Source organism: Saccopteryx leptura, chromosome 3 (assembly GCF_036850995.1).
Source record: "Saccopteryx leptura isolate mSacLep1 chromosome 3, mSacLep1_pri_phased_curated, whole genome shotgun sequence".
NCBI classification, from domain to species: domain Eukaryota; kingdom Metazoa; phylum Chordata; class Mammalia; order Chiroptera; family Emballonuridae; genus Saccopteryx; species Saccopteryx leptura.
The window spans coordinates 270,509,575-270,534,182 of NC_089505.1; the positions used below are offsets into that span (position 1 = coordinate 270,509,575).

At 54.3% G+C, this 24,608-nt stretch overlaps 1 protein-coding gene across 3 annotated transcripts in view; it reads right to left on the reverse strand.

Moving 5' to 3' along the window:
• Nucleotides 1-286: 286 nt before the first annotated feature.
• The window catches only part of TTC7A (tetratricopeptide repeat domain 7A), a 145,850-nt gene continuing 121,528 nt past the window's right edge, over nt 287-24,608 (reverse strand). For 2 of the 3 annotated variants that reach the window (XM_066378326.1, XM_066378325.1), the window contains exons 18-20: nt 22,415-22,549; nt 14,681-14,883; nt 287-2,543 (exon numbers count right to left, since the gene is read on the reverse strand). In XM_066378326.1, coding sequence (XP_066234423.1) covers nt 2,322-2,543; nt 14,681-14,883; nt 22,415-22,549 — 560 coding nt within the window. In that variant the 3' untranslated portion in view covers nt 287-2,321. Of the gene's footprint in view, nt 2,544-14,680; nt 14,884-22,414; nt 22,550-24,092; nt 24,494-24,608 lie in introns of those variants that run through there. The other variant, XM_066378327.1, reaches the window with a different exon arrangement.

Sequence of the window (24,608 nt, forward strand, 5' to 3'; positions counted from 1 at the left end):
GCTCAGGCCCTGGCCTGCATGACTCCTCAGGCCCCTCTCCTGCAATACCCACTCCGTTCTCCCTCCCCTTCTTGTTCCACCAACTCCCATCCCCGCGGGCTCAGGCCCTGGCCTGCATGACTCCTCGGGCCCCTCTCCTGCAATACCCACTCCGTTCTCCCTCCCCTCCTTGTTCCTCCAACTCCTACCCCGCGTGGCTCAGGCCCTGGCCTGCATGACTCCTCAGGCCCCTCTCCTGCAATACTCACTCCGTTCCAGGGCCCCCTGACGCGCTGAATGAACACAGTTTCAGACAAACCTGCTTCCCCTTCAGGGGTCTCTTTATTCAATCTGCAAACTGTCAACAACTTGGGCCAGCCCGCTGAGACCTCCTCTGAGGGCACACAAGTCAAAATGCATTCGGTGCCTTTCCTGTTGCCAAGAACTGACTACCAACATCTTTGGGCCTTCCAAGGCAAATCAATGGCATTTGCTTTGTGTTGTTTACATTTTTTTTCTAACAGAATTCCAGAATAAAAATAGAGCTCTATCATATATATATATATATATATTTACACACACACATACACACATAATAGAGATCCTTCGACCGAGAGGCAAACGACCCCGGCGTCCTCTGCAGTGTCGCTTACCTGGCGGGAGGCCAGGAGGCGCACGCTGTCCCTGGGAAGAACCTGGGGTGCAGTGCTGAACCCGTGGGGCGAGGAGGGTGGCTCTCCAACAGAGACCGGGCTGTGACAGACCAAGGCAGTCCTCGCCAGACCTTTCTACACACACTTTAAAATGACAAAAGTACCTGAAGGAGCTTTAAAATGAAAACCCAAAGGCAATAAAAAAGGAATTCCCCTGATAGGCCTGTGGAGGGGGGCAACTTCTTGGGGAGAATCCGAAGAGCATGATGCAGTGGGCTAGTGGAGCAGCAGGGAGGACACCCACCCACCAGCACCCAGGACCCCTGCAGACAAAGTTGGCAAGTAATCCAGAGACCCATTTAACCAGTTAGCAGATGCCAGGCTCCGCCTCCTCCTCAGGTCTCCAACCATTTGGTGCCAGGCAAGGGAACCAAATGGCCAAGAAGGCCCAAGGTGAAGTGGGCTGTGGGTGGTGAGATGGGCAGGGGACAGGCCCTGAAACTCCCCACCCCCATGTCATAACCCCTAGTGATCTACACCGTACCCACTGCCAGAAGCTACGGCTTGAAGAAATGTTGTGTGATGTAAGGTATCAGAAAGGGCTGGGTCCAGCAGCCATGTGTGTATCCTGAGCCCAACCTGGGGCTGCGGCCTAGAGTCTAAGGAGGTGGCTTTCGCTGGGGAGTTTCCAGGAAGATGGAGGTGGGAGGAAATGGAAGGTTAGTTAGCGCCAGTGCTCAATGTCCCTGCCCAACACCATAGGCCTCAAAGGTACTTGGCAGCAGAGAAGAGCGCACAGTGAGTCCCCACTGGCCTTATCGGGCAAAGAATGGCAACGCTGAGCATTACCCACTAAAAGTCTGCTAGAAGAACCCGGAAGCCCATCTTCCCGCTTGCCAGCGGACTGTTCAAGCCATGACTGCTCTGGGCAAGACCTGAGAGAGATCCAAAACCTTTCCTGAGACTGGGGCGTGGGACCAGAGCTGTGGGCTCTCCAAGGCAGAGAGGCATGGTGTGTGTGTGTGTGTGTGTGTGTGTGTGTGTGTGTGTGTGTGTGTGTGTGTGTGAAGTACCGCTGTGATGCTCTCAGGGAGCAAGTCAGTCACCATGACTCCTTAAATCACTTAGGGTTCAAGTGGACTGTCCTCTGGACACCAGAGAAGGAACCCAGGAAAATCCTCTTGGCCCAACCAGAGAACAGCCTGCAGGATTCATCTTTGGTGCTGGAGAGCCCAGAGCTGAGGTTCGAGACTAAAGCTTGTGCAAAGTGAAAAGCAAGGGTCAGGGATGTTGAGGGAGGGTAGCAAGTACAGTACAGGAGTTTCTAGATGGTTGGGAGCCAAGTCACATAGACCTTACACATTTAGATGATGCACAGACACTCTGGGGAGGGGCCCCCAGGTTGATGTGGACTCTCAACTACTTCCTTGCTCATAAATGCCACCATGTCTGAGTCCCAAGGAGCAAGGAATTTGCTTTTGATGCAAATCTGGTCCACCCAGCTCCATAAGAGCAGCTCCCAGATCCAACTGGCCCTAGAGGGAATGCAGGGGTGGGAAGGGGGAGGCGAGGAGAATTAGGGCTGCAGCTTGCTGAAGTGCTCCCTGGAGATATATTTCCCTGAGGCCCCGTACCTCCCGATCCATGCTCCCTGCTGCCTGCCCTCCCTCGCCGCTGCTGCAGGGCGTGTCAGAGCTCTCTGGGAATGATGGAGAAGGGCAGCACCGGGCTGCTGGACTCCAGCTCGAGGGCAGTGAGGAAGCAGTCGACGGCGGCCCCGCTCTGGCCCTGGGCCTGCAGCACCTCGCCCAGGCCCTGCCACGCCTCATGGCAGGTACTCTGCCTCTCCACGGCGTCCCGCAGCACCTTCTGGGCCAGGCACTTGTGGCCCAGCCGACTCAGCATCAGACCCTGGGGAGCAAGCACAGGGTGGGGGTTTAGTGAGGGTATCCTGGGGCAGGGGCACCCTGGCCATCAGGGGAAAGAGTGGAAGCAGCGTGGCCAGCAGCTGGAGAGGGCCCCAGACGTGGCATCTCAGGCTTGGGTATGGCTAAGCGACCATGCCCTTGACTAATGCAAATCCTACCTGTCGCTACCCCAGACCTGCTTCTAGCCCAGCCTCCTAGATCACCCACTGGCCCCAAGGGATGGGCTTTTACGTTAGCAGACCTGGCTGTGAGTAACCCCATTACCAGCTGGGGGATCCTGGGCAATCTACCACTCTGTCTGGCCTTTGGTTTCCTCATCCATAAATGGGAAAGACCACAGTTGCCCCCTGGAGGGTTGTTGTGAAGCTGATGCGAGTCAGTCTATGAAAAACACTCGACCAGCTTCTGGCCTGCATGAGTCTCAGGCAATGCTCTGTAACCTCCAGGCCTGCTGCCCGCCCCCCACCCCCCGGGGACGCCATGAGACCAAGGAGGTCTGCTGCACCTCAAGCGCTCGGGGCTGGGGGCAGACCTTTTACCTGCATCAGCAGCCAGTCTTGCTAGGGACATCTGGGTCGTGGGACCTAATGCCCATCCCAGGCTGGCCTGGCAGGTGAGGGTCACAGGACGGTCATTGGGCCAAGGATCTGAGAGGGTGGCCAGAAGGTTGGCCTTACCTTTGGTTCCAAAAACTCCATTGCCAGAGAGACAAAGGAAATCACAGGAACTGTCACAAAAGTGGGTCGGGAAGGAAGTGAAACTGGCACCTGCCTCAAGATGTTCACTTCCACTCATACTGGGAAGAATACAGGGGGGCAGAGGAAGGGGCTGGGGTTCTCTTTTGGCCTCTGTTCCCAGAAAGGCTGCTTTGTACCATACCATCTCACCGAACTGTATCCCAGCCCTCAAAGGTGGCACAGGAGGACAGCACAGGGGGACTTCCTCTCGTCCAAAGTTACGAGGTAAGGCACAGAGATATGAGGTCAAACACGAACACTGACTTCCTGGACAGGCGGGGGCTGGCGTGGGGATGGGGAGCTGCCTTCTCTGTGCCGGGAGCCCCCTCTCGGGTGCCCGCCCACTGATGGCCATGTACATTTTTAGCTGGAACATTTTCATCCTCAACACGCTCCCCAGAGTTAGGCTCTCCGTTACTATGGAGACCCACTCGGGAAGATGCACATGCTTGATTTCATATAGTCCTCTGAGAGCCTGGAACATGACCAATAGGCGAGAGGGAAAGATGGCGCTCAGGTAGCCCCAGGAAAGGCCTCTCCCTCTCCGGAGCTGCTGGCTGGCGGTATAGGGACAAGGGGCCGGGAAAGGGAGAGAGAGAGGCGATCACAGCCTTTTCAACCCAGGGCGAAGCCATCGCCAGGGAACCACGAGGACGGGGCAGAGGACAGGGGAGGACAGGGGAGCTGTGGCCGGGCAGAGCCTCGGAAGGAGCCCCAGCTCCGGCTCTGGCCAGATGGGAGCGGTGCTGACTCAGGACTGCCTAGGAGCAGAGGGCTGTGCCCAGTCTGGCCAGAAGGGCTCCAGGCCAAGCTGTTCTGCCCGCAGGGCCTGGGAGCTGGACCCTGAGCGGCTCACGATGGAACAGGGCCCACAGGGAGGAGGGAAGGAAGGCGAGATGACAGGCTGCCAGACACCAAAATTAAGCACCAAAAATGGAAGGTTTGAGTCCTCTAAGTGCTGCCCATTGGGGAGCGACAGAGGACAGAGGGGGAAGGCCAGCAGACCCTCCCAGGGAGGGGAGGGGCCGCACAGGCTTTTACATACTCAGATTGCTATATTGAGCTTCCACACGAGATTTTGTTTGAAAAGAGGGCTCCATCTAAAAATGAGTTTGAAAACCCCTAATCTCAAGAAGCATGTGGGTGTTTGGGAAGGGGCCAGATCTGCCTGCAGGCTGAACAGGGACTGTGTGCATGTGTGTGTGTTAGCCTCAGTTTGGAAGGTTTGCAGGAGGCTGCTCTGCATGCTAAGCGTTGAGGACAAGCCCAGGGCTCCACAGCCACAAGACTACCTGCTCTGCCTCTGAGACGTGCAGTGACCCTGGGCAGGGGCCCTGTTTTCTCTGAGTCCCGGTTTTCTCATCTGTAAACTGTGGGAACAGAAGAGTCCTTGCTCGTAGGCTATTGTGAGGATTCTGCAATGATGAATCTGAAATCGCGTAGCTGGGGCAAATGGTGGGCAGATGGTGAAAGGAAGTGTCCCTAGGATGAGCAGAGGTTCCTGGGAGGAGGTGGGGGGTGGGGGGAGACAGCTGATTTCTCTACAGGGCAGGACTCTCTGCGGGGCAAGACTGTAGGCTAGGCTAGGGTTGGAGATGTCCCCACCACCCTGGGGTGCTGACCTTACAGCCTGAAAGGAGACACCGGGCTGGGGTCAGGCAGAGGCCCAGAGGCCCAGGGCCTGTAACAGGATCTGCTGCCACCTGCCTGAGACACCAGCCCGTTCATGTTTGGTAGCAACTCGGAGCTGTTTGCTGCTTGACAACTGGACAGGGCCCGCCCGGGAAGACTGCAGGTCTCACCTGCTCTGCCCCCACCCTGCACTGCCAAGGGCCCGCCGTCACCCTCCTGGCACCCCGGCCCCCAGCTGCCCAGAGAACAGGTCTCCTGGAGATGGTGGGAACGCAATTCCATTCAAATGTCCCTGTGGACTCCTCCCCACCCTGGCGGGGGGGGGGGGTATCCTGAACCCAGAGAAACCAGACCTGCTGGTGACCCTCACCTGGGAAAGGCCACATCTGTGCTGCCCATGCACAGGGATCAGAAAGCGAGGTGCAAGTGCTTATGATGAAACACTATGTCTCTAAGAGGGGCCAGGGTTGATTACAGCTGCTCAGGGAGGGGCAGGGCTGGAGGGAAAAGTCCCAGAAATTCCCAACTTCCTCCATTCCTTCCCCCCTCCCTCTTGGCTCTCAGGGAGCAGTCAACATCTGGACACATCTCATGTACCTGGGACCCTGCTCCCCAGTAAGCCCTCTCTGAGGACAGCAGTCCCTCCAGCTCACACCCATCACCTTGACCTTGTACTCCGATACAGCGGGCTGTGGAACGCGATCCTGTCCTCCTCTCTAGGCTCAGAGGCACAGGTCCCTGGCCCCTGCCTGCGTGACCATTCCCCACAGGACAGCAGCTCACTACAACTCAGGAGGGAGGGTCCTGGGCTCAGAGCCACTCACACCAGAGGCACTCGTGCTTGCTTAGTGACATACTTAGGGCCACAGGACAGGCCGCCTCCCCGAGGGGGCCGCTCCCTGTTAGGAGCCCAGGTTCTCTGTGGAGCTCCATGGCGGGCTCGGGGGCTGCAGGCTGGGATGGGGATGAAGGAGAAAAAGAATCCCGTCTAATTTCTCAGAACTGCCACTGAACACCATCTCACCCCATTAATGCAGTGCCTGACACTGTCCCCCGGAAGGGAGAGACAGCAGGAGGTCCTGGCCATGTCTGTCTTCTTTTGGGGGCGGCTGGCCCTGGGAAGTAGTCCCCAGTGCTAGGCCAGCTGCCGGCCATGCTGAGAGCTCCCTCCCTGCCCCTACCCTCAAGTATTTATAGAAGTTATTTTGGGAATTTTCTTTCTGAGCTCAAGGCACATTCCTGGGATTCTGTCACAGTCCTTCCAGCTGGGAAGCTGGAAGTCAGCTGGAGCCTCCTGCTCGGGGACCCTGGGCTGCAGGGAGGAGCCCCACAGGGGCTCCTCAGAGGCGGCCCCACAGAAAGGCTCCCCCCTTCACCCATCCTGGGGTGCTGACATGCTCCGTGAGGGAGGCCCACATTTTTGCATGCTGGATTCTCCCAGGTATGTCAGCCTCAACCTGTCCAACCAGACTGGAATGAGGCGGCTTTTCCGGCCGAGAAGCCAGCCCACATATCACTACATCCATCACCACATTGGAGCTGGGGTGGCCCCACAGATGGGTCCTTCCTACTTCCTTGTTGGGAGAAGGGACACAAATCCTTCCCGATCCCACCCGATGCCTGGCTGATGACACCCCCTCCTAGACTCTCAGAGAAAGAGATCCCTGCTGAGGGAGCTGCCAGACGCACTTGGAACCCAGCCTAGGGGGGCTCCACCCTGAACATGGCCAGGCCCTCAGGCCTCAGTCAGGAGGCTGCAGCAAAGCCTCTGGACCTTAGGTTTCAGAAGAGAAGCCCTGGAACAGGCAGCTGAAGGGGGCCCGTTGCAGAGGCCCTGCTCTGGGCCCAGGAGACAGCGCCACGTGGGGGAGGTGGCTGGACAGGTCAACAGGGGTGAGTCTTTCTGACGTTGATCCTGGGGCTAAACTAAGCTAGCAGTGCTCCTGCTTCGCTCACACTCTGATCTGAAGCTGTGACAGGATGACAGAAAGCTTCCTTTCCGCTTCCTCCTCAGGGCTGGCATGTACTTCAGGAGCCCACGCACCAGCCTAAGGCTTTCCAAACTCCAGTGCCGGGGGAACCACCCTCATCTTGTGGAAGGTCTCTGAGCCTGGGCTGAGGGCTCAGAGTGTGTGCTGGAGGCCGTGCCAGGCCGGGGGTGGGGAGGCAGGGTGGGCAGGGGCCTCCAGACACCAGTGAGTGCCGTGCTGGGGGACACGCCTGCACCCTCCCACCCCCACACAGCAGGCCCCCAGAACTCTCTCTCCTCCCTCCTTCCTTACTTTTCCATCAGGAACTACAGACTTCAGGTAGCATTGGGGAGAAATGAGGAATAAACTCACAATAAAACCACAACACCAGCCTGACCAGGCGATGGCGCAGTGGATAGAGCATCGGACTGAGATGCGGAAGACCCAGGTTCGAGACTCCGAGGTTGCCAGCTTGAGTGCGGGTTCATCTGGTTTAAGCAAAGCTCACCAGCTTAGACCCAAGGTCGCTGGCTTGAGCAAGGGGTCACTCGGTCTGCTGAAGGCCCACGGTCAAGGCACATATGAGAAAGCAATCAATGAACAACTAAGGTGTCGCAACGAAAAACTGATGATTGATGCTTCTCATCTCTCTCCGTTCCTGTCTGTCTGTCCCTATCTGTCCCTTTCTCTGACTCTCTCTCTGTCTCTGTAAAAAACCAACAACAAAAAAACAAACCACAACACCAGGAGGTCAAATGACCAATAAGATCTTCCTATTGAACTTTTCTGTCAAAAAGCAGCAACATTCCCCATCTACTAGAGCTGGTGAGGCAGAAAGACTCCACTGACAAGGGACCAACTCAGGTTCTACACACACACACACACACACACACACACACACACACAACTCAGGGTCTACACACACACACACACACACACACACAACTCAGGTTCTACACACACACACACACACACACACACACCTCAGGTTCTACACACACACACAACTCAGGTTCTACACACACACACACACACACACACAACTCAGGTTCTACACACACACACACACACACACACACAACTCAGGTTCTACACACACACACACACACTCAGGTTCTACACACACACACACACACAACTCAGGTTCTACACACACACACACACACACACACACACACACACACACACACACACACACAGCAGAGCTCAAGACTTCTGGGCCCTCCCATTCCCTCGGGCTGCCGGCCCCTCTAAGCCACCTGTTACAGCTCAGGAAGCCGACAAGGAGGGGCCCAGAGCAGACAGGCGTCCTGGGCTCCAGAGACCCTCCTGTTCTGTCACTGCATCCTCATCCAGAGGCAGGAAACGTCCAGAGGCCGGGCACCGAGTTTTATTTCTCAGCTGCTCAGGACGCCCTTCCTCCTTAGAGTCCGAAGCAGAGGCTGAACCAGCCTGGCATGATAATGGGTCAGAGTGCAGGGCTCCCCAGAGCCTGGCCTTCCCTGCTCCTTTGCCTCCTCGGCCTCAGGGCCCCAGCATGCCTCTTTAGCTGAAGAGTCTCACCCAACATATGAGACTGCGAGACCAGGTCTCAAATTTCCTTCATCTGTCAGCTCACTCTTGCCCACTGAGCAGGCTGCCCATGCTCTCAACTAAGGTCAGCCAGGCCTTGTACTATGTATGTTCCTGTCCCAGCCAGCCACAGGGCAGTTGGGGTCAACATCCTGCACATCTGTGTCTCGGCCTGGTGGGCTCACTGAGAACTGAGCAGCTTTGCTGCAATGAGTCTCTGGGGCTGGGCCCTGGCTTCTGTTTCCCTATGCAAAGCAAGAGCGTCTGAACCTGGCCTGGGAGCCACACTGCTAAATGAAAAAGATAAAAGTAACCCCAACCACTGGGCTGTTAACTTGCAGTTATTCAACCTAATTCTAACAGGATCCCTACATGCTTGGCACTATGGTCCCATTCTACAGATGAGGACACTGAGGTTCTGAGAGGTTGAGGAACTTGGTCAAAGTTAAACAGCAAGTTCAGGCAAAGTGGGCATCAAGTCCAGGTCTGTCAGACTCAAAGGCTGTGCTCGAACCTTCAGGCACAAGCTGGCTCTGACACTGGGGTTTAAAAACCGTCCCAGCCTGACCAGGCGGTGGCGCAGTGGATAGAGCGTCGGACTGGGATGCGGAAGGACCCAGGTTCGAGACCCCGAGGTCGCGCCAGCTTGAGCGCGGCGGGCTCATCTGGCTTGAGCAAAGCTCACGAGCTTGGACCCAAGGTCACTGGCTCAAGCAAGGGGTTCCTCAGTCTGCTGAAGGCCCACGGTCAAGGCACATATGAGAAAGCAATCAATGAACAACTAAGGTGTCGCAACGAAAAACTGATGATTGATGCTTCTCATCTCTCTCCGTTCCTGTCTGTCTGTCCCTATCTGTCCCTTTCTCTGTCCCTGTAAATAAATAAAATTAAAAAAACAAAACAAAAAAACAAAAAACCGTCCCAGTCAACCAGCCCCAAAAGCAACCCAAAGGCAGGTCTTAGGTCCCTGGCCCCCACCCTGTGCACCCATGGGCCACCTGAAAGCACAAGGAAATTTGGGCCTGTGACCCTCACCCGATAGCAGCCTGATCAACAGTGGAACTTAGGCCACTTGCCACCAAGTCTCCCACACAAATGGCAACAAAAATTCCTGATACTAACTTATCTTTTCATGGCTCTCAACTCATCTGAGCCCTAAAACTATTGCTGGAGCTCATACGGTCTTGAATTATTTTCCTCGTTTGATAGAAAACTGAGCCAGTGAAAGGAAGTGACCTCCATGTCCCCATAACTTGAGGACTGGTAGGTTGGGGTGTCTGTCTTAGATGGGTGTCACCTCTACTGTCTGGTCCTGCCCCCCAGGACTGGGGATGAGCCAGCCCAAGGGTGATGGGGGAAGTTCTGTGTAACCACAGTTCACCTCTTTTGCCTTAGAGAGCAGAGATTTGTTGGATCCTGGAGCATCTGTGAAAGGCCTGATCCAAAACCAGAACCTCAGGGCTCGATGAGGCAGAACCCTGACGCTCAGACTCAGACCACACCCTGAGGGAGGCCGGGGATGTGGTGGGGAGTTCTGGGGACTTGAGATGTGCTGCAGCACACCCCGGTCTGGAGAGAAGATGGCCACGCCCTCGATCCCCCCAACCCACTTCAAGAATAAGACATCAGCCTCATGCTGGGAGCAAGAGGGAACAAATGCAGGGAAATGATTCATGGCCACGCTCTCATCAGAGGGCAGTGGGTGACAGAAATGCTGTCTTCCCAACTTTCCAGGGCATCTGGAGAGGGAAGAGGCCGGGTCGCATGGTAGAACTGCTTCAGAAGTCACATCTCTGGGAACTACAGCCCAGGAGCTGAAAGCTCATGCAGGGCCATCTCTCCGGGTGGCTGGGGTGCCCAAGGAGGAAAGGCTTCCGGGGAGATGGGGCAGCAGGAGCCAGGACCCCTTTCCAAGAGGAAAACATAACCAGGGACAGGGGCCAGCAAGGGGCAGCAAACGCCCTCTACCTTCCCCAAGAGTGTGTCCTTGTGAGAGAAGGGAGGGGTGCCACCCACAAGTGTAGGTGGCAGGAATGCACTCACACCTGCCCCTCCTGGCTGAGGCTTTCTCTGTCGTGAGATAGGCTGCACGAAAGCACCCACACCCCAGCTCAGCGATGCGGGGGGCAGGGAGAGTGGCTGGGTCCGTGGCCAGGGCTGGTGACCCTCCTGTCATAAGGTCAGGTGGCCTCAGTGAAACCCCTTTTATGGGCTCTCGGTGACTTAGCCAGTCCATCAGCCACATCTGGGCACCTTACTGTCGCCAGGTATCCTTGCCCCTTGGGGGTGCGCAGGGGCTCCTGGGGGGAGCAGGGCACACACGGCTCAGAGAGATGGCTGCGGGACTGTTCTCTGGCTGAGACAGTGAGTGGAGCCTCTCAGAGCAGAGCCGTCCCAGGGCCAGCTCCTCTGCTGATCCCGGGAAAGACCCTGTTTTCCTTCTCATGTTTCCTCAGGGGCAGGCAGCTAAGTCAAGTTCAGGCTTCCCCTTCTTAGCCAGATTCTTCTGCCAGCAAATTAATTTCTGAACACCCAGGCCGAGTGACTGGGGTTTCCGGCTACCTGGAGGGGAGGCTGGATGAGCTGGCAGAGACTGTCAGGACGTGCTGCTGAGAGTTCCCTGGGAATTTCCATCTGCAAGAGCCTGCCCTTTGCTTTCTGTACTCTGGCACTCTCCTGAAGCACCTGGCCATCCTTGAGTCTGGCAGAGGTGGCAGCTGCGGGCCCAGGGCGCGAGGACACAGACTGCTCTGGGACACTGCTGTGGGCACAGTAATGGCTCTTCCGTGGCAGAGCACTGCCAAGGAGGTGTCTCTTTCCTGACTGATCTGGGTGGGAAAACCCGTGCCCAGCCCAGAGTGGAGCCAGAGCCATGGAAAGGTCTCCGTCACATTCAGGGCAAGAGGGCAGCAGGACACGGACAGTAGGCAACCCGCTTCTGGGCCAAAGTTCAGATTCTTAGAAATGCCTGAACCCTGGCTCCTCAAAGCAATAGCCTTCCACTCCCAGGGGCTTTCTCCAGCCTGTCCCCAAATACACTATCCCATGTACACAAACACAGGAGAGGCCTGCAGGCTGGCCTCCTGGTGTTTGATGCTGCTGCCCTAAGAGCTCCAGGGCCAAGCCTGGCCCCTACACGGCTCACTGGGCCTATCCTCACCCTCCTCTTTCCAGATCTCAGGGAGTGGGATTCAACCACAGCCTTAGAGAGCTCATGAGGGACCCAGAGCTCCTCTAGCCCATGCCGTGGGTGGGTGGCTGTGCTCTCAGAGGATTCTAGTACCTACAAAAGGCAGTGTCCTCACAAAGCCACAGTGGCACGGTAAGGCCAGGATATCCTCCCAGGGAACCTGACTGTTCGTGAATCCACAGGGAGGCACACCAGTTCCTGTCTTAGGATAATTCTCCAGGGATGCACCCACCTCTGGAGTCCACAAAGGCTGAGAAAACTGATGTGTTGCTCTTATTCTCTAATATTTTTACAGTGACTCTTATACACAAATGTCAAGCTGACTTAGGCCAATAAGTAGTGGCTCCCTTTATGTTGTACCATGGTGAAAAAGATCCCAGTGTCACATTTGTGCTCGGTGGGGAAGAGTGCTGTGATTGATTAGTGATGTCTGTCATGGGTGAGGGATTGGAGAGCGATGGCGTACATGCTGCTTTGCCTTCTCTTGTTATTGCACTGCAGACTTTTCTTTCTTTCTTTTACAGAGACAGAGAGAGAATCAGAGAGAGGGATAGATAGGGACAGACAGACAGGAATGGAGAGAGATGAGAAGCATCAATCATCAGTTTTTCATTGCGACACCTTAGTTGTTCATTGACTGCTTTCTCATATGTGCCTTGACTGTGGGGCTACAGCAGACCAAGTAACCCCTTGCTCGAGCCAGCGACCTTTGGTCCAAGCTGGTGAGCTTTTGCTCAAACCAGATGAGCCCACACTCAAGCTGGCGACCTCAGGGTCTAGAACCTGGGTCTTCCATATCCCAGTCCAATGCTCTATCCACTGTGCCACCACCTGGTGAGGCACACTGAAGACTTTTAGAAGCATTTTTACATGCATCACCTCATTTGATTAGAACATTGGTCTAGGAATGATGATTATTACTCATTTAAAAAGGGAGACATCAGGACAGTTAAGTGTGTCTTTTCCTAAGTCACCCAAGGTAATTAGGGCCAGAGCCAGAGTTCAGTCCCAGGTTTCCTGAGTCTGAGGCCAGTGCAGGAAAGACACTTAGATTGGGGAACACTGGAGATCAACATGCCAAAGGGTTGCTGAGCCTCTGGGAAAAGAGTGCTTAGTAAATCTCCCCCAGGCTTGAGATTTGCTATTCCATATGCATATGTGTAGGATGTTGGCAGGAACAGAGCATGTGGAAAGGGGATGGGCTGCCCACGCTGCAGCTGATGGCTCCTCTGGTTGCTTGCAACTTTAACAGTGGGCAGGCCTGCCTCCAACTTGCTCCAATTTCATCACGTTGGCAAGGCACCCCGGGAGGAGGAAAGGGACCATTTCAGAGACATCTGTAGGGAGCCACTCTGGACAGCTCTTCAGTTACCATGGAAACTCACCCTAGGAGACTGCTTCAATTTCAGGGAAATAGCTACAAACAATAATAAGCATAAATGAAAAATGGTACACTGTTACTTCAAAATTGTACTTGTTATTGGATTTCGTTGGATTTTAGGAACTGAACAGCAGCAGGCTCATATCCTGAGTGCAGTGGAAGGCAGACATCTCTACCTGGCTGGCGGCCTAATGACACAGCCCACATGCTCCCTCCCACTCCCTCATCAAGTTCCTGGATGTGACCTCTGGGGAGGCATTTATCAGAGGAGCTCATGTCTGAATTGTGGGAGGAAGGAGAGTGTGCCTTGAAAAAACAAACATGTGCTGAGCAGAATGGAGGGCAACATGGAGCCCCGCGAGGGGACGTGGGCCGGGGAGTGATGTGGCCACGCGGACTTTCTTCAGCTGACACAGAGTGTCCACACGGGCCTGAGCTAGAGAACCTTTAAGAAATCAGGCGGCAGGAATAACGGCTATTCTAATCTGTTTTCAAGGACTCTCAGGGTTAAAAATGACCTTATAGAGATGATCTGGTCCAGCTCTACTCCATGTGTGGTTTCTATTCTTTCGATTCCCAAGTTTGTGCTTTTCTAAGCGTTGTACCCCTTTTCCTGACACTGAGATGAAATCTAACTCCTTGTAGCTGCTACTCATGAGCAAACACACCCCATTTGGCCATGATAACCCTGCCGCCACACGCGGTCCTCCTCCTGATCCTTCCGTGTTCTCCAGTGAGTCGTTAGTGACCCTCTCCTCAGAGAGCTCTCAAGGGGGACACGAAGTGGAACCTGGACCCTGGCAGGGGCAGACCGTCTTGTTAACTGGGTCTCCTACATCACTGTGCACGCGCAGGCCTGTACACTTTCAGATCCTTGCATTAGTCTAACCGCTCTCCGAAAGCAGCTAAGGAAGGCAGGGGAAAAAATTACGCCTAGGGTCTACTGTCCTACCTGTCAAGAGAATCTCCACAGCACAGACAAGTAGAAGCGAGGTACAGAGATGGTGGCTGACCTGCCCATGATCACCCAGGAACACAATGGCAAGGCCTGGACAGGAGCACGAGCATTTGGTCCCAATCTCTGAACCATCCCATAGGAAGGCCACTGAGCCTTGGGCACCCAAGTCCTGAGTCCATGTCCTAAGACTGGGGACTCCAGGGGCCATTCTCAATATGTGCTAGGGGCAGACCTGAAATGACAGCCCATCCTGGACATCCCCTGAACCCTGCCGAGGACCACCTCTGAAATGGGAAAGGCTGCCCGATGAGCAGGAAGGGCCCGGGAACCTCCACAGAGCAGCCTTTTGGTATCTGGAGCTTCTAGGATGAGGATCTGACGAGTAACAGTGAAAGCCCTTTGGGCTAGATTGCCGTACAAAAACTTCAGCAAGAAGCCACAAGGAACATCAACGATCCTCCCAGACTCTCTCATCTACTCGGGCAGGCTCTGACTGAAGGGAAAGGAACTGCCTCTGCGGGAAGGAGCACTGCCTTTCCCCACAGAGCATGGAGGAAGCCACATCCCCTAGACATCAGGGAACAGTGGCAGCAAGGCCCCTGCGGGCATGGAGGAGGGGAGGGGGAGGAGGGGAGGGGGAGGAGGGCCCGAGGCCTTCGGGGGGTGCAGGGCCGACTCACCAGGCTGTGCATGATGCGCACGCCGTCGGGGTTCACCGTGAGGGCCTCCTTGTACAGCTGCTTGGCCTCCTCCAAGCTGCCCTTCACCTCGGCCAGCCGGCCCCGCATGTAGAGTACCGAGTGCGAGGTGGGGAAGAGGCCCGCTGCTTCCTGGATGCAGAAACCTGCTTCCTTAAGGTGCTGCTGCTCCATGAATAGCTCAGCTGCAAAAGGAGGACAGCAGGAGGTGAGTGGTGGACACGTCCGAGGCAGCACTCCCTCCCTGGGAACCAGTCTTGGGTGAGGAAAACTATCTCCATGAGCCACAACACAGAACAGGCTCGCCCTGGGGTGCAGGGTAACACCAGGTGACGGTTTCTGAGCACTCACTCTGTGTCAGGCATGTGCTATGTGCTCTACACACACTGTCTCAGCCAATTCTCACAAAGCCCTGCAAAGCAAGCACTGTTATTGCCCCGCTTCAGGGAGGAGAACACCGAGGCACAGAGAGGGTAGGGAACTCGCCTGAGGCCACAGGGAGATTAAGTTAGGAGCCAGGGTCTGCACTGGGCCATCGGATTTCAGAGCCCTGCAGTAGGGACCAAGTGGCATCTCCTACAGCTCAGGGTTTGCTCAGGCGACCCTGACTCGTTTCCAGTGTCCTCTCACCGTCACTTGTCTATTGTGTGGCTGGGGCAGAGGGCTGGAGGCAGATGTGGTGGCTGTCCTCCAGCTCTTGGTCTCCGGGGAGGGAGGCCGACAGTGTGCACAGAACCCTAGGGACAGCCCCGTGATCCTGCCGAAGATCGGCTGGGGGAGGAAGAGAGACCCAGGGAGCACCTGTGAAGGGGCGGACCCGGGCTCCACCAAGGAGCCTTAGTAATAACTACCGAAAGCCTGAACCGATTGAGAGCTGACTGTGGGCCACGGCCGAACTGTGTGAAGCATCTTCTCTCATTTAATCCCCACGAGTCTGGGAGGGAGGCAGGTGCTCTCCTGAGCCTCCACCCCAGTCCTCAGTGGGAAGGGGCAAGACAGTGGCTGGCCCCAGCAGCTCCTGGCCTCCCTCCGGAGGACTTCCTGTTGCACCCAGGAACAGAGGACACACGTACAGTCTGCCCCTAACCAGCTGCCTTCTTCCCTAGATCAGTGGAAAACGGGGCGGTTTCTCCAATCCCAGGCCAGCCCACATAAACGCACATTTCACACCCTCTGTGCAGGTACCCACCCACAGCAGGTGCTTCTAGCAACACAGCTCTTTGGGATTGCAGCTTAGCCTCACGACCCACTCGGCGCTGCTCTCCTGCAGCCCTGGCCTCGGCTGCCCCTCCTGGGGCTGCTGCCCGCACACAGAGGGAAACGCAGAAGGGCAAGCAGAGCCTGGCTAGTGACTCTGCCAACAGCTGCTCCTAGTGAAGGCCGAGGGCTGAGGTTATGTGAGTTCAGATTGGGTCTGGGGTGGGTTGGATGACAGATACCCCAAAGGAAGCTCCCCAAATAGGTGGAAAACCTGGGCTCGGGCATCTCATCTTCCGGTTCCAACAAGAAGCAGGAAGAAGGCCTAACTGAGGCCTTGACTGCAGCTCACAGCACTTGGGTACAGAGCAGGAATGCTGCCTAAGGCTCGCTGTGTAATCAAATAGCTTGCCACATCCTAAAATACGACAGAGGGCTTGCTGAGCAAGGGTACTTTTTCCCTAGTGTAGATGAGAATTTGGGAGAATCAGAGAATTAATTAAACACAGAGGAGCCAGACTTTCATGATAAGGCAAGAAAGAGAAATGCAAGTTCTTGTTCCCTGAGCCAGCCTGAGTTGGGGATTCCCAAGACAGAAACCACAGGTGAGGCCAGGTACGGCAGGCTCTGAACCTGGGGCCTCGCAGGGAGACCACAGGTGAGGCCAGGTACGGTGGGCTCTGAACCTGGGGCCTCGCAGGGAGACCACAGGTGAGGCCAGGTACGGCAGGCTCTGAACCTGGGGCCTTGCAGGGAGGGCTGGCCCAGTGGCAGGGGTTTGGCTCTCTCAGCCTCGGCTGTGCTGCTGTGTTCCCTGCTGGGGCTGCTGCCTGGCACTCTGAGCAGCCTGCCTTCATAACTAGGTGTCCAATGTGCAAGTATTGAGTACTGACGCTGTGCCTGGTCCTCCCCTGTGGAGAAACAGTGGAGCCACCAAACGACTGGAGCGACCCAGGGCAGTGGGGTGACAAGTGCCAACTCTGCGTGGGCACTCAGAGGGGTCAGGTCTGCTGCGCTGGTGTGATCAGGGCAGTCTTCCTGGGGGTGGCAGCCTTTGAGCTGAGGCCTGAAGGCACAGGGGTGCTTGGACTGGCAGAGAGGAGAAGAGAAGCTGTGCTAACCTGGAGGGCTGGGCTCTACTGCACGGAAGTCCCTAGGGTCACAAAGATTCTAGAGGGGAGAAGCAGAAGGAAGTGTGTGGTGTGAGTGTCGGGGTGCGGAAGCCATCCTGCACCTGCCCTCAGGGTGGCTTCCTCCACTCCACTGCCAGCTCAGCTCCGCGGCCAGGCTCCCCGGCCGAGACCTTCTCCAGCAGCTCAGTGCCCAGGCCTGGTCCACCTGCCCGCCTGGTCTTGGCACAGCTCATTAAGCTGTTTACAACTGGCCTCCTGGTCTCCTGAGCTTCATCTCTGGAGGCTGCCCTTGGTCCCTCCCTTGGGGATTCCTCACAGTGCCTTGACATCCACAGATTTCAGTGACAGGCTCTTTACCTTCCTCCTTTCTGGAGGCCCTGGGCCTTGTCAGGCTGGCCTTCCCCCAGAAAACATGCCCTGAGAAGTAGGTAGGGCTGCTCTGCTCCAAGACTTCACTACCACTTAGGCAGGAAACCAGATGACACAGAGCAGAGCCAGAGAATCGAGGTCTTCTGAGGGCTGCTGGCGGCCTTGCCCTGGGGGCGGGGCCTGACGCGCAGACAGGCTCACTGGTCTGGGGGCTGCAGTACACCCCTTCATCTGAGACTCAGTGTCCCTGGGCAATCGTTTTACCAAAGAGATAGCTGATGGCACTGTGCCCTCCCTCGGCCCTGACCCTCTACCAGCCGGCTCTGGCTGCCACGGCCCTAGGTGCCCACACCCGTCCCGGCCCCTCCTGGCCTGGGCTGGATGAGCACTCACTGTTACTGCATTTTCCTTGAATTCTCAGTCGTGGTCATCACCCCAGGAAACAGAGGCCTTGCTGTCTCCTCAGTGTCACGGGGCCCTCTCCGATTCTCTTGGCTCCTCTACTCTCTCCCTCTCTGGTTTCCTACTTCTCCCATCTTCCTCCCTGCCTGCTCCGGACCTCCTGTCCTGCCTGTCTGTCTCGGCTTTTCTTCCTCTTCCCTCCTTCTCTCTCCACCCGCCCCCCTCTGCGCTCTCTCTCAGCAGACTACAAATGGAAAACATCTGTTCCCTGGAGCTTTGCAACAGTCCCTTTTATTATTTTTTCTAAGGCATCCTGCTCTAACCCTGCACCCAGAGCTGGTTCCGGTCTGCCTGCCACTCCTGCCAGTGCCCAGGCCTCACCCCCCAAGGCTGGGGGGTGGACTCACTCCTCAGGGGCTATTTGCACACCCTCTTTACAGGGAAGGCCTTGCCCTCAGGCTGGGCATGAGCTGAGGAGCTGGATGAGAGAGGGCCCAGGACCATGCTTAGGGCCTTTTAGGGGCCTTCCCGGGTGAGATAGAGACCCTCTGAGAGACCTCAGAAAGAAGGGGGGCGCTGGCTAAAAAGGTAGAGCCCCCCCACCCAAAAGGCAGGAGAGAAAGAAGTAAAGGTTGGGCCCTAAAATGGATCCCTGGTAGCTAAGCTTGAGCCCCAGGGGAGTACCAAAACTGCCCCCAAAGGAAATAAACCACCTCCCCATGGAGCAGACCCTCAGGACACAACGACACCCAGAGCAGAGGAGCGGGGAGGAAGGGGGGAATGGAAGAGAAGCCCAGAGGGGAGGGCCCAGGAAGATACAGAGCGAATCCAAAGGTCTACAGGGACTTCTGGGGTTGGTCTGAGACACTTCACCCCTAGGACCCAGACAGGGACATGATGTGCCTCAGCCACAAGGGAATCAAGCCTGCGTGGTCCTAGCTCCTGTCCCTGGGCGGCCAACTCCCTGACTTCCGCCCTGACTTCCTGTCCTGGGAGCGCTCTCCTCACTAACCCAGGCCCCTGCAAGGAGTGAATGGCAGGCAGGGAGGAGGGAAGACAGAGCCAGAGCACAGGAGGAGGGGCCTTGGAAAGAAAGCGCAGAAGGCAGGAGGGGGTGGGGGGTGGGAGCTGGGAGAAGAGAGTGAAGAAGATAAGGAAAGGAATGGGCAGAAATGAGACAACAGGGTAAGAGAGCTTCTTCCTTGACTGGGATTTTATGACAAATATGATCTTGAGACACAGCCCTGGCTGCCCACTCCAGGTCCCCAGGCTGCCCAGCTAACAGCGGGGGTAGCTTCCACCTGCAGCGCCACCTATAGAGTGCGGGCACCAGTGAATTTGCCATTTGGGAGTTAAGACTTGGGCCAACTTCCCCTTCCCCAGGGAAAGCCCATGGACGCCTGTGAGCCCACGGACCCCCAGGTGAGGGTACTCTCCCTCCATCCTGCCTCTTCAGCACACTGTTAGTTCCGGAGATGTGAGCGGCAGTGAGAGAGGGAGGGGGACCGTCTTGCTCTCCTGAGAAGCACCTTTAGACACTCAGGGTCCTGGAGCACCTACGGGCCCAGTGCCTCTCCCATCCTCACAGACATGCTGCCAAGGAGGCAACATTCCTGAAATTCATCTCTCCAGTGGGAACCCTCTGTGAAATTTCTCACATCAGACCAGAATGGGAGAGACACTTGAATAGGGGAGGGGAGGAAAAAGGGAGCTGGGAGAGGAAGGACATAACATTTCCCAACCTAAGAGGGGGGTTAGTGATGGAACTTACTGCCAAAACAGACTGGGATGCAGTTTATCTTGAACCAAACTAGGGGAATTAGCTCATTCCAAAATGATAAAGGGGGATATTTTTCCCTTCCTGCAAAATTGCTGCAGCTGGTGGACTCATTAGGTGGTGGGTGGGGGTGCAGATGTCAGTTCTCTTAGTTTGGGTTAGGTGGGGGAAGGGCAGTAGTCAGGGAGAAGTCATTGCCTTGGTGATCTGCTCCTGGCAGCCCTTCATTCAGTAGGTGCTCAGCACACTTGCTGGAGATGATGGAGGCCAGGGGAGGGGAGAGGGCTCAGAGAATGCAGACTGTTCCAGAATTCTCCCATGTTCAGAACAGAAGACCTAGGACATGTTCTCATTTCCCTTTCTGGCTGTGGCAGCTGTCCACCAGTCTATTCCTTCTTTCTTCCACAGTGACAGATCCCCTGATTTTATTTTTTATTTTTCTGAAGTGAGAAGTGGGGAGGCAGAGAGACAGACTCTCTCATCCGCCCAACTGGGATCCACCCAGCATGGCCACTAGAGGGCGATGCTCTGCCCATCTGAGGCATTGTTCTATTGCAGCCAGAGCCATTCTGGCACCTGAGGCAGAGGCCATAGAGCCATCCTCAGTGCCCGGGCCAACTTTGCTCCAATGGAGCCTTGGCTGTAGGAGGGGAAGAGAGAGATAGAGAAAAAGGAGAGGGGGAAGGGTGGAGAAGCAGATGGGTGCTTCTCCTGTGTGCCCTGGCTGGGAATTGAACCCAGGACTTCCATACACCGGCCAATGCTCTACCGCTGAGCCAACCAGCCAGGGCCCAGACCCCCTGATTTTTAATGGGGCATATGGACACCCAGAATAATGATATTTCTCATAGTCCTTTGCAACTAGGTATGTGGTCAAGTGACTGAGCTTTGACCAGTGGGTGGTAGCGGGAAATGATGTGAGCAAATTCCAGGATATGACCTTAAGGGGGGAATGTGCCCTTCTCCTATTTTTCCTAGTTATGCCTTGGAGTATGAATGTGGTGGAGAGCCATGTTGGATCACACGGAGAAGAGTGACACAAGGAGGGCAGAGCTGTCATCCCAGACCAGGCTGCCATCTCCGAACTGTTACATGAAAAAGTGAAACATCTACCTTGTAAAGCCACTGCTACTTTGGGTTGGTCAGGCATTCTCACACCTGTCTCCTAATGCCATACTGCCCAACCCTTACCTGGCACCATGTTCAGAGTACCCAGACTTTGTGGGCTGAATATCTAGGACAATGCCTAGAAAAGAAAGGCTAAGGTGAGAATTATTGAAGGGCATGTACTTATACCAATATTCCCACCTCTAAGTACAGACTTCAGGAACAACGTTAACTCTCCTTGGAGTTACTGGAATGTGTTACCGATAAACCTAACATAAAGTAGCATATCTGTGCAATGTAAGCAGGCTTGTAAGGTGCAAAAACATTTTCATTTTGCTGATGACTGTAAACAAGACACAATATTAAAACAAATGGCTCTGGGAGCTCCAGAGTAGGCAACACACAGCTCTGGAATGGGGTCACCGTGTTACTGGTACAGTTCTTGAAGCTGATGAAGCCCCCACCGTAGCCCTCCAGAGCAGTTACGGCTCCATGTCTTAGGACAAAATGGGGGGAAAAGAAGAAGAAAACAGGACAGTATTTGCCTAAGAGGAGGCCTTGTCTATTATTCCTCTGAATTTTTCAACATTCTTTTTCCTACTTAAAATGCAAGAAGCTGACCATGGAACACGGCTCCAACCCACCCCTAGCATCCTGAGGGACACTGATATAGTAACTGGGGCAACATTTGCATTATTAACATGCTTCCCTGTCTAGCCTTTATGTGAATCTTAGTCTAAATTTTATTTTTCCAGATTCGGAACCTGTGGTGGGAGAGTGGGGGTGTACAGCATACTAATGTGTCCACACGTGAACTCCATGCAGCAGGAAACCTTAGATTCTGGTTAAGCACATTCTAACTCAGTTGCAAAACCTGATGTCCCCGGAACTAATTATATACTTTGGGTCTCTTTTCCATCTTCCCCTGGGGGCTAGCAGCACCACTGCTTTGGGGGGGGGGCACAGGGGAGGGTCATGGGGAAACAGGCGAGGAGTTTCGCTGGGGCGGATCTCAAACAAGGAGGCACGTTGGCCTGGTACATCTTTAGCATTCCACTCACTCTATTACCTTCTTTATTCTGTGGCTGCCACCATTTCATCTCGGGCACATCTCTGGCCTTGACTCTCTTTTCACTCTAATCCACCTCTCACACCGCCATCTGGTTAAATTTCCAATCATTCCAGTGAGTCACTCCTTGGCATCTTTAGTTGAGCATCAAGGATAGTCCCTGGTGCTGGTGCCATGCTGTGTCTACGTCTACCAGCAGACCTCCCTTCCCTGGGGCTGCCATACCTCACCTCTTCTCTAGCTATTCTGTGAGCTCCTCGGACTGAGTTTACTCAGCAGAGGGTGGGCAAGAAGAAGGGTGGGGCCTGTTGTGGAGACTAAGACCGTCCATCTAGGTGGCCTTTCCTCAAATCCTCTCACATTTGTATTTGCCTCCAGAGAGCCTCTCCTGGGTAGGAAGGGAGGCGCTGTCCCCATTAGGCAGAGAGGAATTCAACGATCACACCGATTAAGTGACTTGTTCCTGTGCCAAGCAAAGAAGAAACAGCTGGAACTGGAGCTGCAGGTTCCTGATTGCTAGGCTTTTCCGTGAGGAGTGAAGCCCAGGTGAGCCCTGTCAGGGACCCGCACCACCCCACATTCCCTTCTCCAGGACAGGACCCAGCTCTGAGCCGGGCGGCCTGTTGGTAGGTGGGTGGGTGTCACAGAGGCCAGGGACTCACCAGCCTGGAGCCAGATCTGTTCCAGCGTGGTCCACAGCTGCATGGGGCCCTGCTTCAAAACAGAGCTGGGCATGGTCAGCTCAGACATGGCCTCCTCTAGCCGGGAGGCTGCGATGGACGATGCCCGCCGAGAGCCTGCACAGCAAGAGGGGAAGGACTTCAGCAGCAGAGTCAGAGTGCCACACACCACAGGCCCCGAGGCCAGGACTGCGCAGCCCCGTGGAGAGAGACGGCAGACTGAACCAGGGCCGGGTAGCCGCCAAATGCCCATCTCGTCCCCTCACCCACGCTGGGGAGAGGAGCTTCAAAGTGGCAACCGGCAGCAAGCCCACTTCCAGGAGTCTCTCACTGAAGAAGACAGTCACAAATGTCAGCGAAAATGTTCCTTCTACTACTGCCTGTAACCCTGACGTTGACCAAAATGCCCAACAGGGACTGATTAAAAACAAGTGAAGGTATAATCATACAAGACTATGCAGTCATTCAAATGACAATATACAAATTGGACATCGATGCAGAAAGATGTCCAGATTCTACAGTTAGGTCAGTGGTCCCCAACCCCAGTACCGGTCCGTGGGCCATTTGGTACCAGTCCTCAGAGAAAGAATAAATAACTTACATTATTTCTGTTTTATTTATGTTTAAGTCTGAACAGTGTTTTATTTTTAAAAAATGACCAGATTCCCTCTGTTACATCTGTCTAAGACTCACTCTTGACGCTTGTATCGGTCATGTGATACATTTATCCGTCCCACCCTAAAGGCCGGTCCGTGAAAATACTTTCTGACATTAAACCAGTCCGTGGCCCAAAAAAGGTTGGGGACCACTGAGTTAGGTGACAAAAGCAGGCTGAAAAACAGCATGACCACATTTTTTGAAAAAAGAAACCTGGGCGTAGAGAAAAGTCTGAAAGGCCATGTATTAAGGCAGTGGTTTTCAATGTGTGTGCCCTAAAAGATTTCTAGGTGCACCCTATGGTATTCCAGAGAAATATGTGGCTGTTGGGGACCAAAAAACCAACAGGGTTTTTGGAGTTTAGATTTTTGGGGGACAGAGGTGTGGGGAATTGGCTGTAAGCTGACAGTCTGCCCACCCCCCCACCTCACTTGCCTGATTAGGTTGCAAAAGGCTGTTAAGCTGTGGTGCTGGATTGTTCACACTATCCCCCATGTTCCCCGGAAAGACTGGAAGCAAGTTTCCTCTATCCCTTGTTTGGTGTAAAGTTAAGATGATATGTATGGTGGGGGTTTTCTGCACTCAAAACAATTAAGAGTAAAAAGAGAAGAATTCTTCAATGTATTGATGAGGAAATGAGAGTTTGCCTTTCAAATATATGTCCAAACATTGAAGAAATTGCTAGGACACATCAGGCTCATGTTTCTCATAAACAGAAGAATAAAAAAACTTAACACATTCACGCCAGATCTGCTGAATTTAATAAATCTTACTAAGAATGTATCTATATATATAAAAAGATAACTTTTTTGTAGTTTTCTTTTATTCTTTAACCCCTCTCTTTTACGAATTCTAAAAAGCATAACTCAAAAAATGTAACATAAAAATGTCTTTTAATGTCAGAATAAACTTAATTTTGTCATATTTATTTTGTTTAATTACCATAAAAGCACGCTTGAACTTTATATATTTTTCTTTAATATTTGACTTAATTATTATAACATATTTCTCAGAGATTTGTACATAGTGTGCCTACAATTATTTGTAGGATTTTAAATGTGCCCAACTTCAAAAAGTTTGAGAACCACTGCATTAAGGACTGGGTGGGAAAATTATGGGTGATTTTTCTTTTCTTCCTCTTGCTATTTTGGCTTTCTGTTTTCACAAGTGGACATTATTGCTTCTTCCACAGCATGTCCCATCTGAGGTTACGCTGTGAGGGATCCGTGGGTAGCAGCGCAGGTCAGAGCCTGTGCCCTCTGGAGAACCTCTCCCTGTGTCAGTTCTGGGTGACGTGGGTCCCTGTTCGGGATATATGAGCTGTTGACATTTACAATTCACATGCAGGTGAAATGTGAGCACTTTCTCTCAGAGGCAATAAAGGCTCCAGTAAACTCAGGGGACCTAGGGCAAACCACAGACAATTTCATTTTCTACGACAGATGCACATGGAATCCTAATCAATCTGTTCGTGGTTCTTCCCTCTTTCGTGGCAAGGGCGCTACGCCCTCCGTCGCCA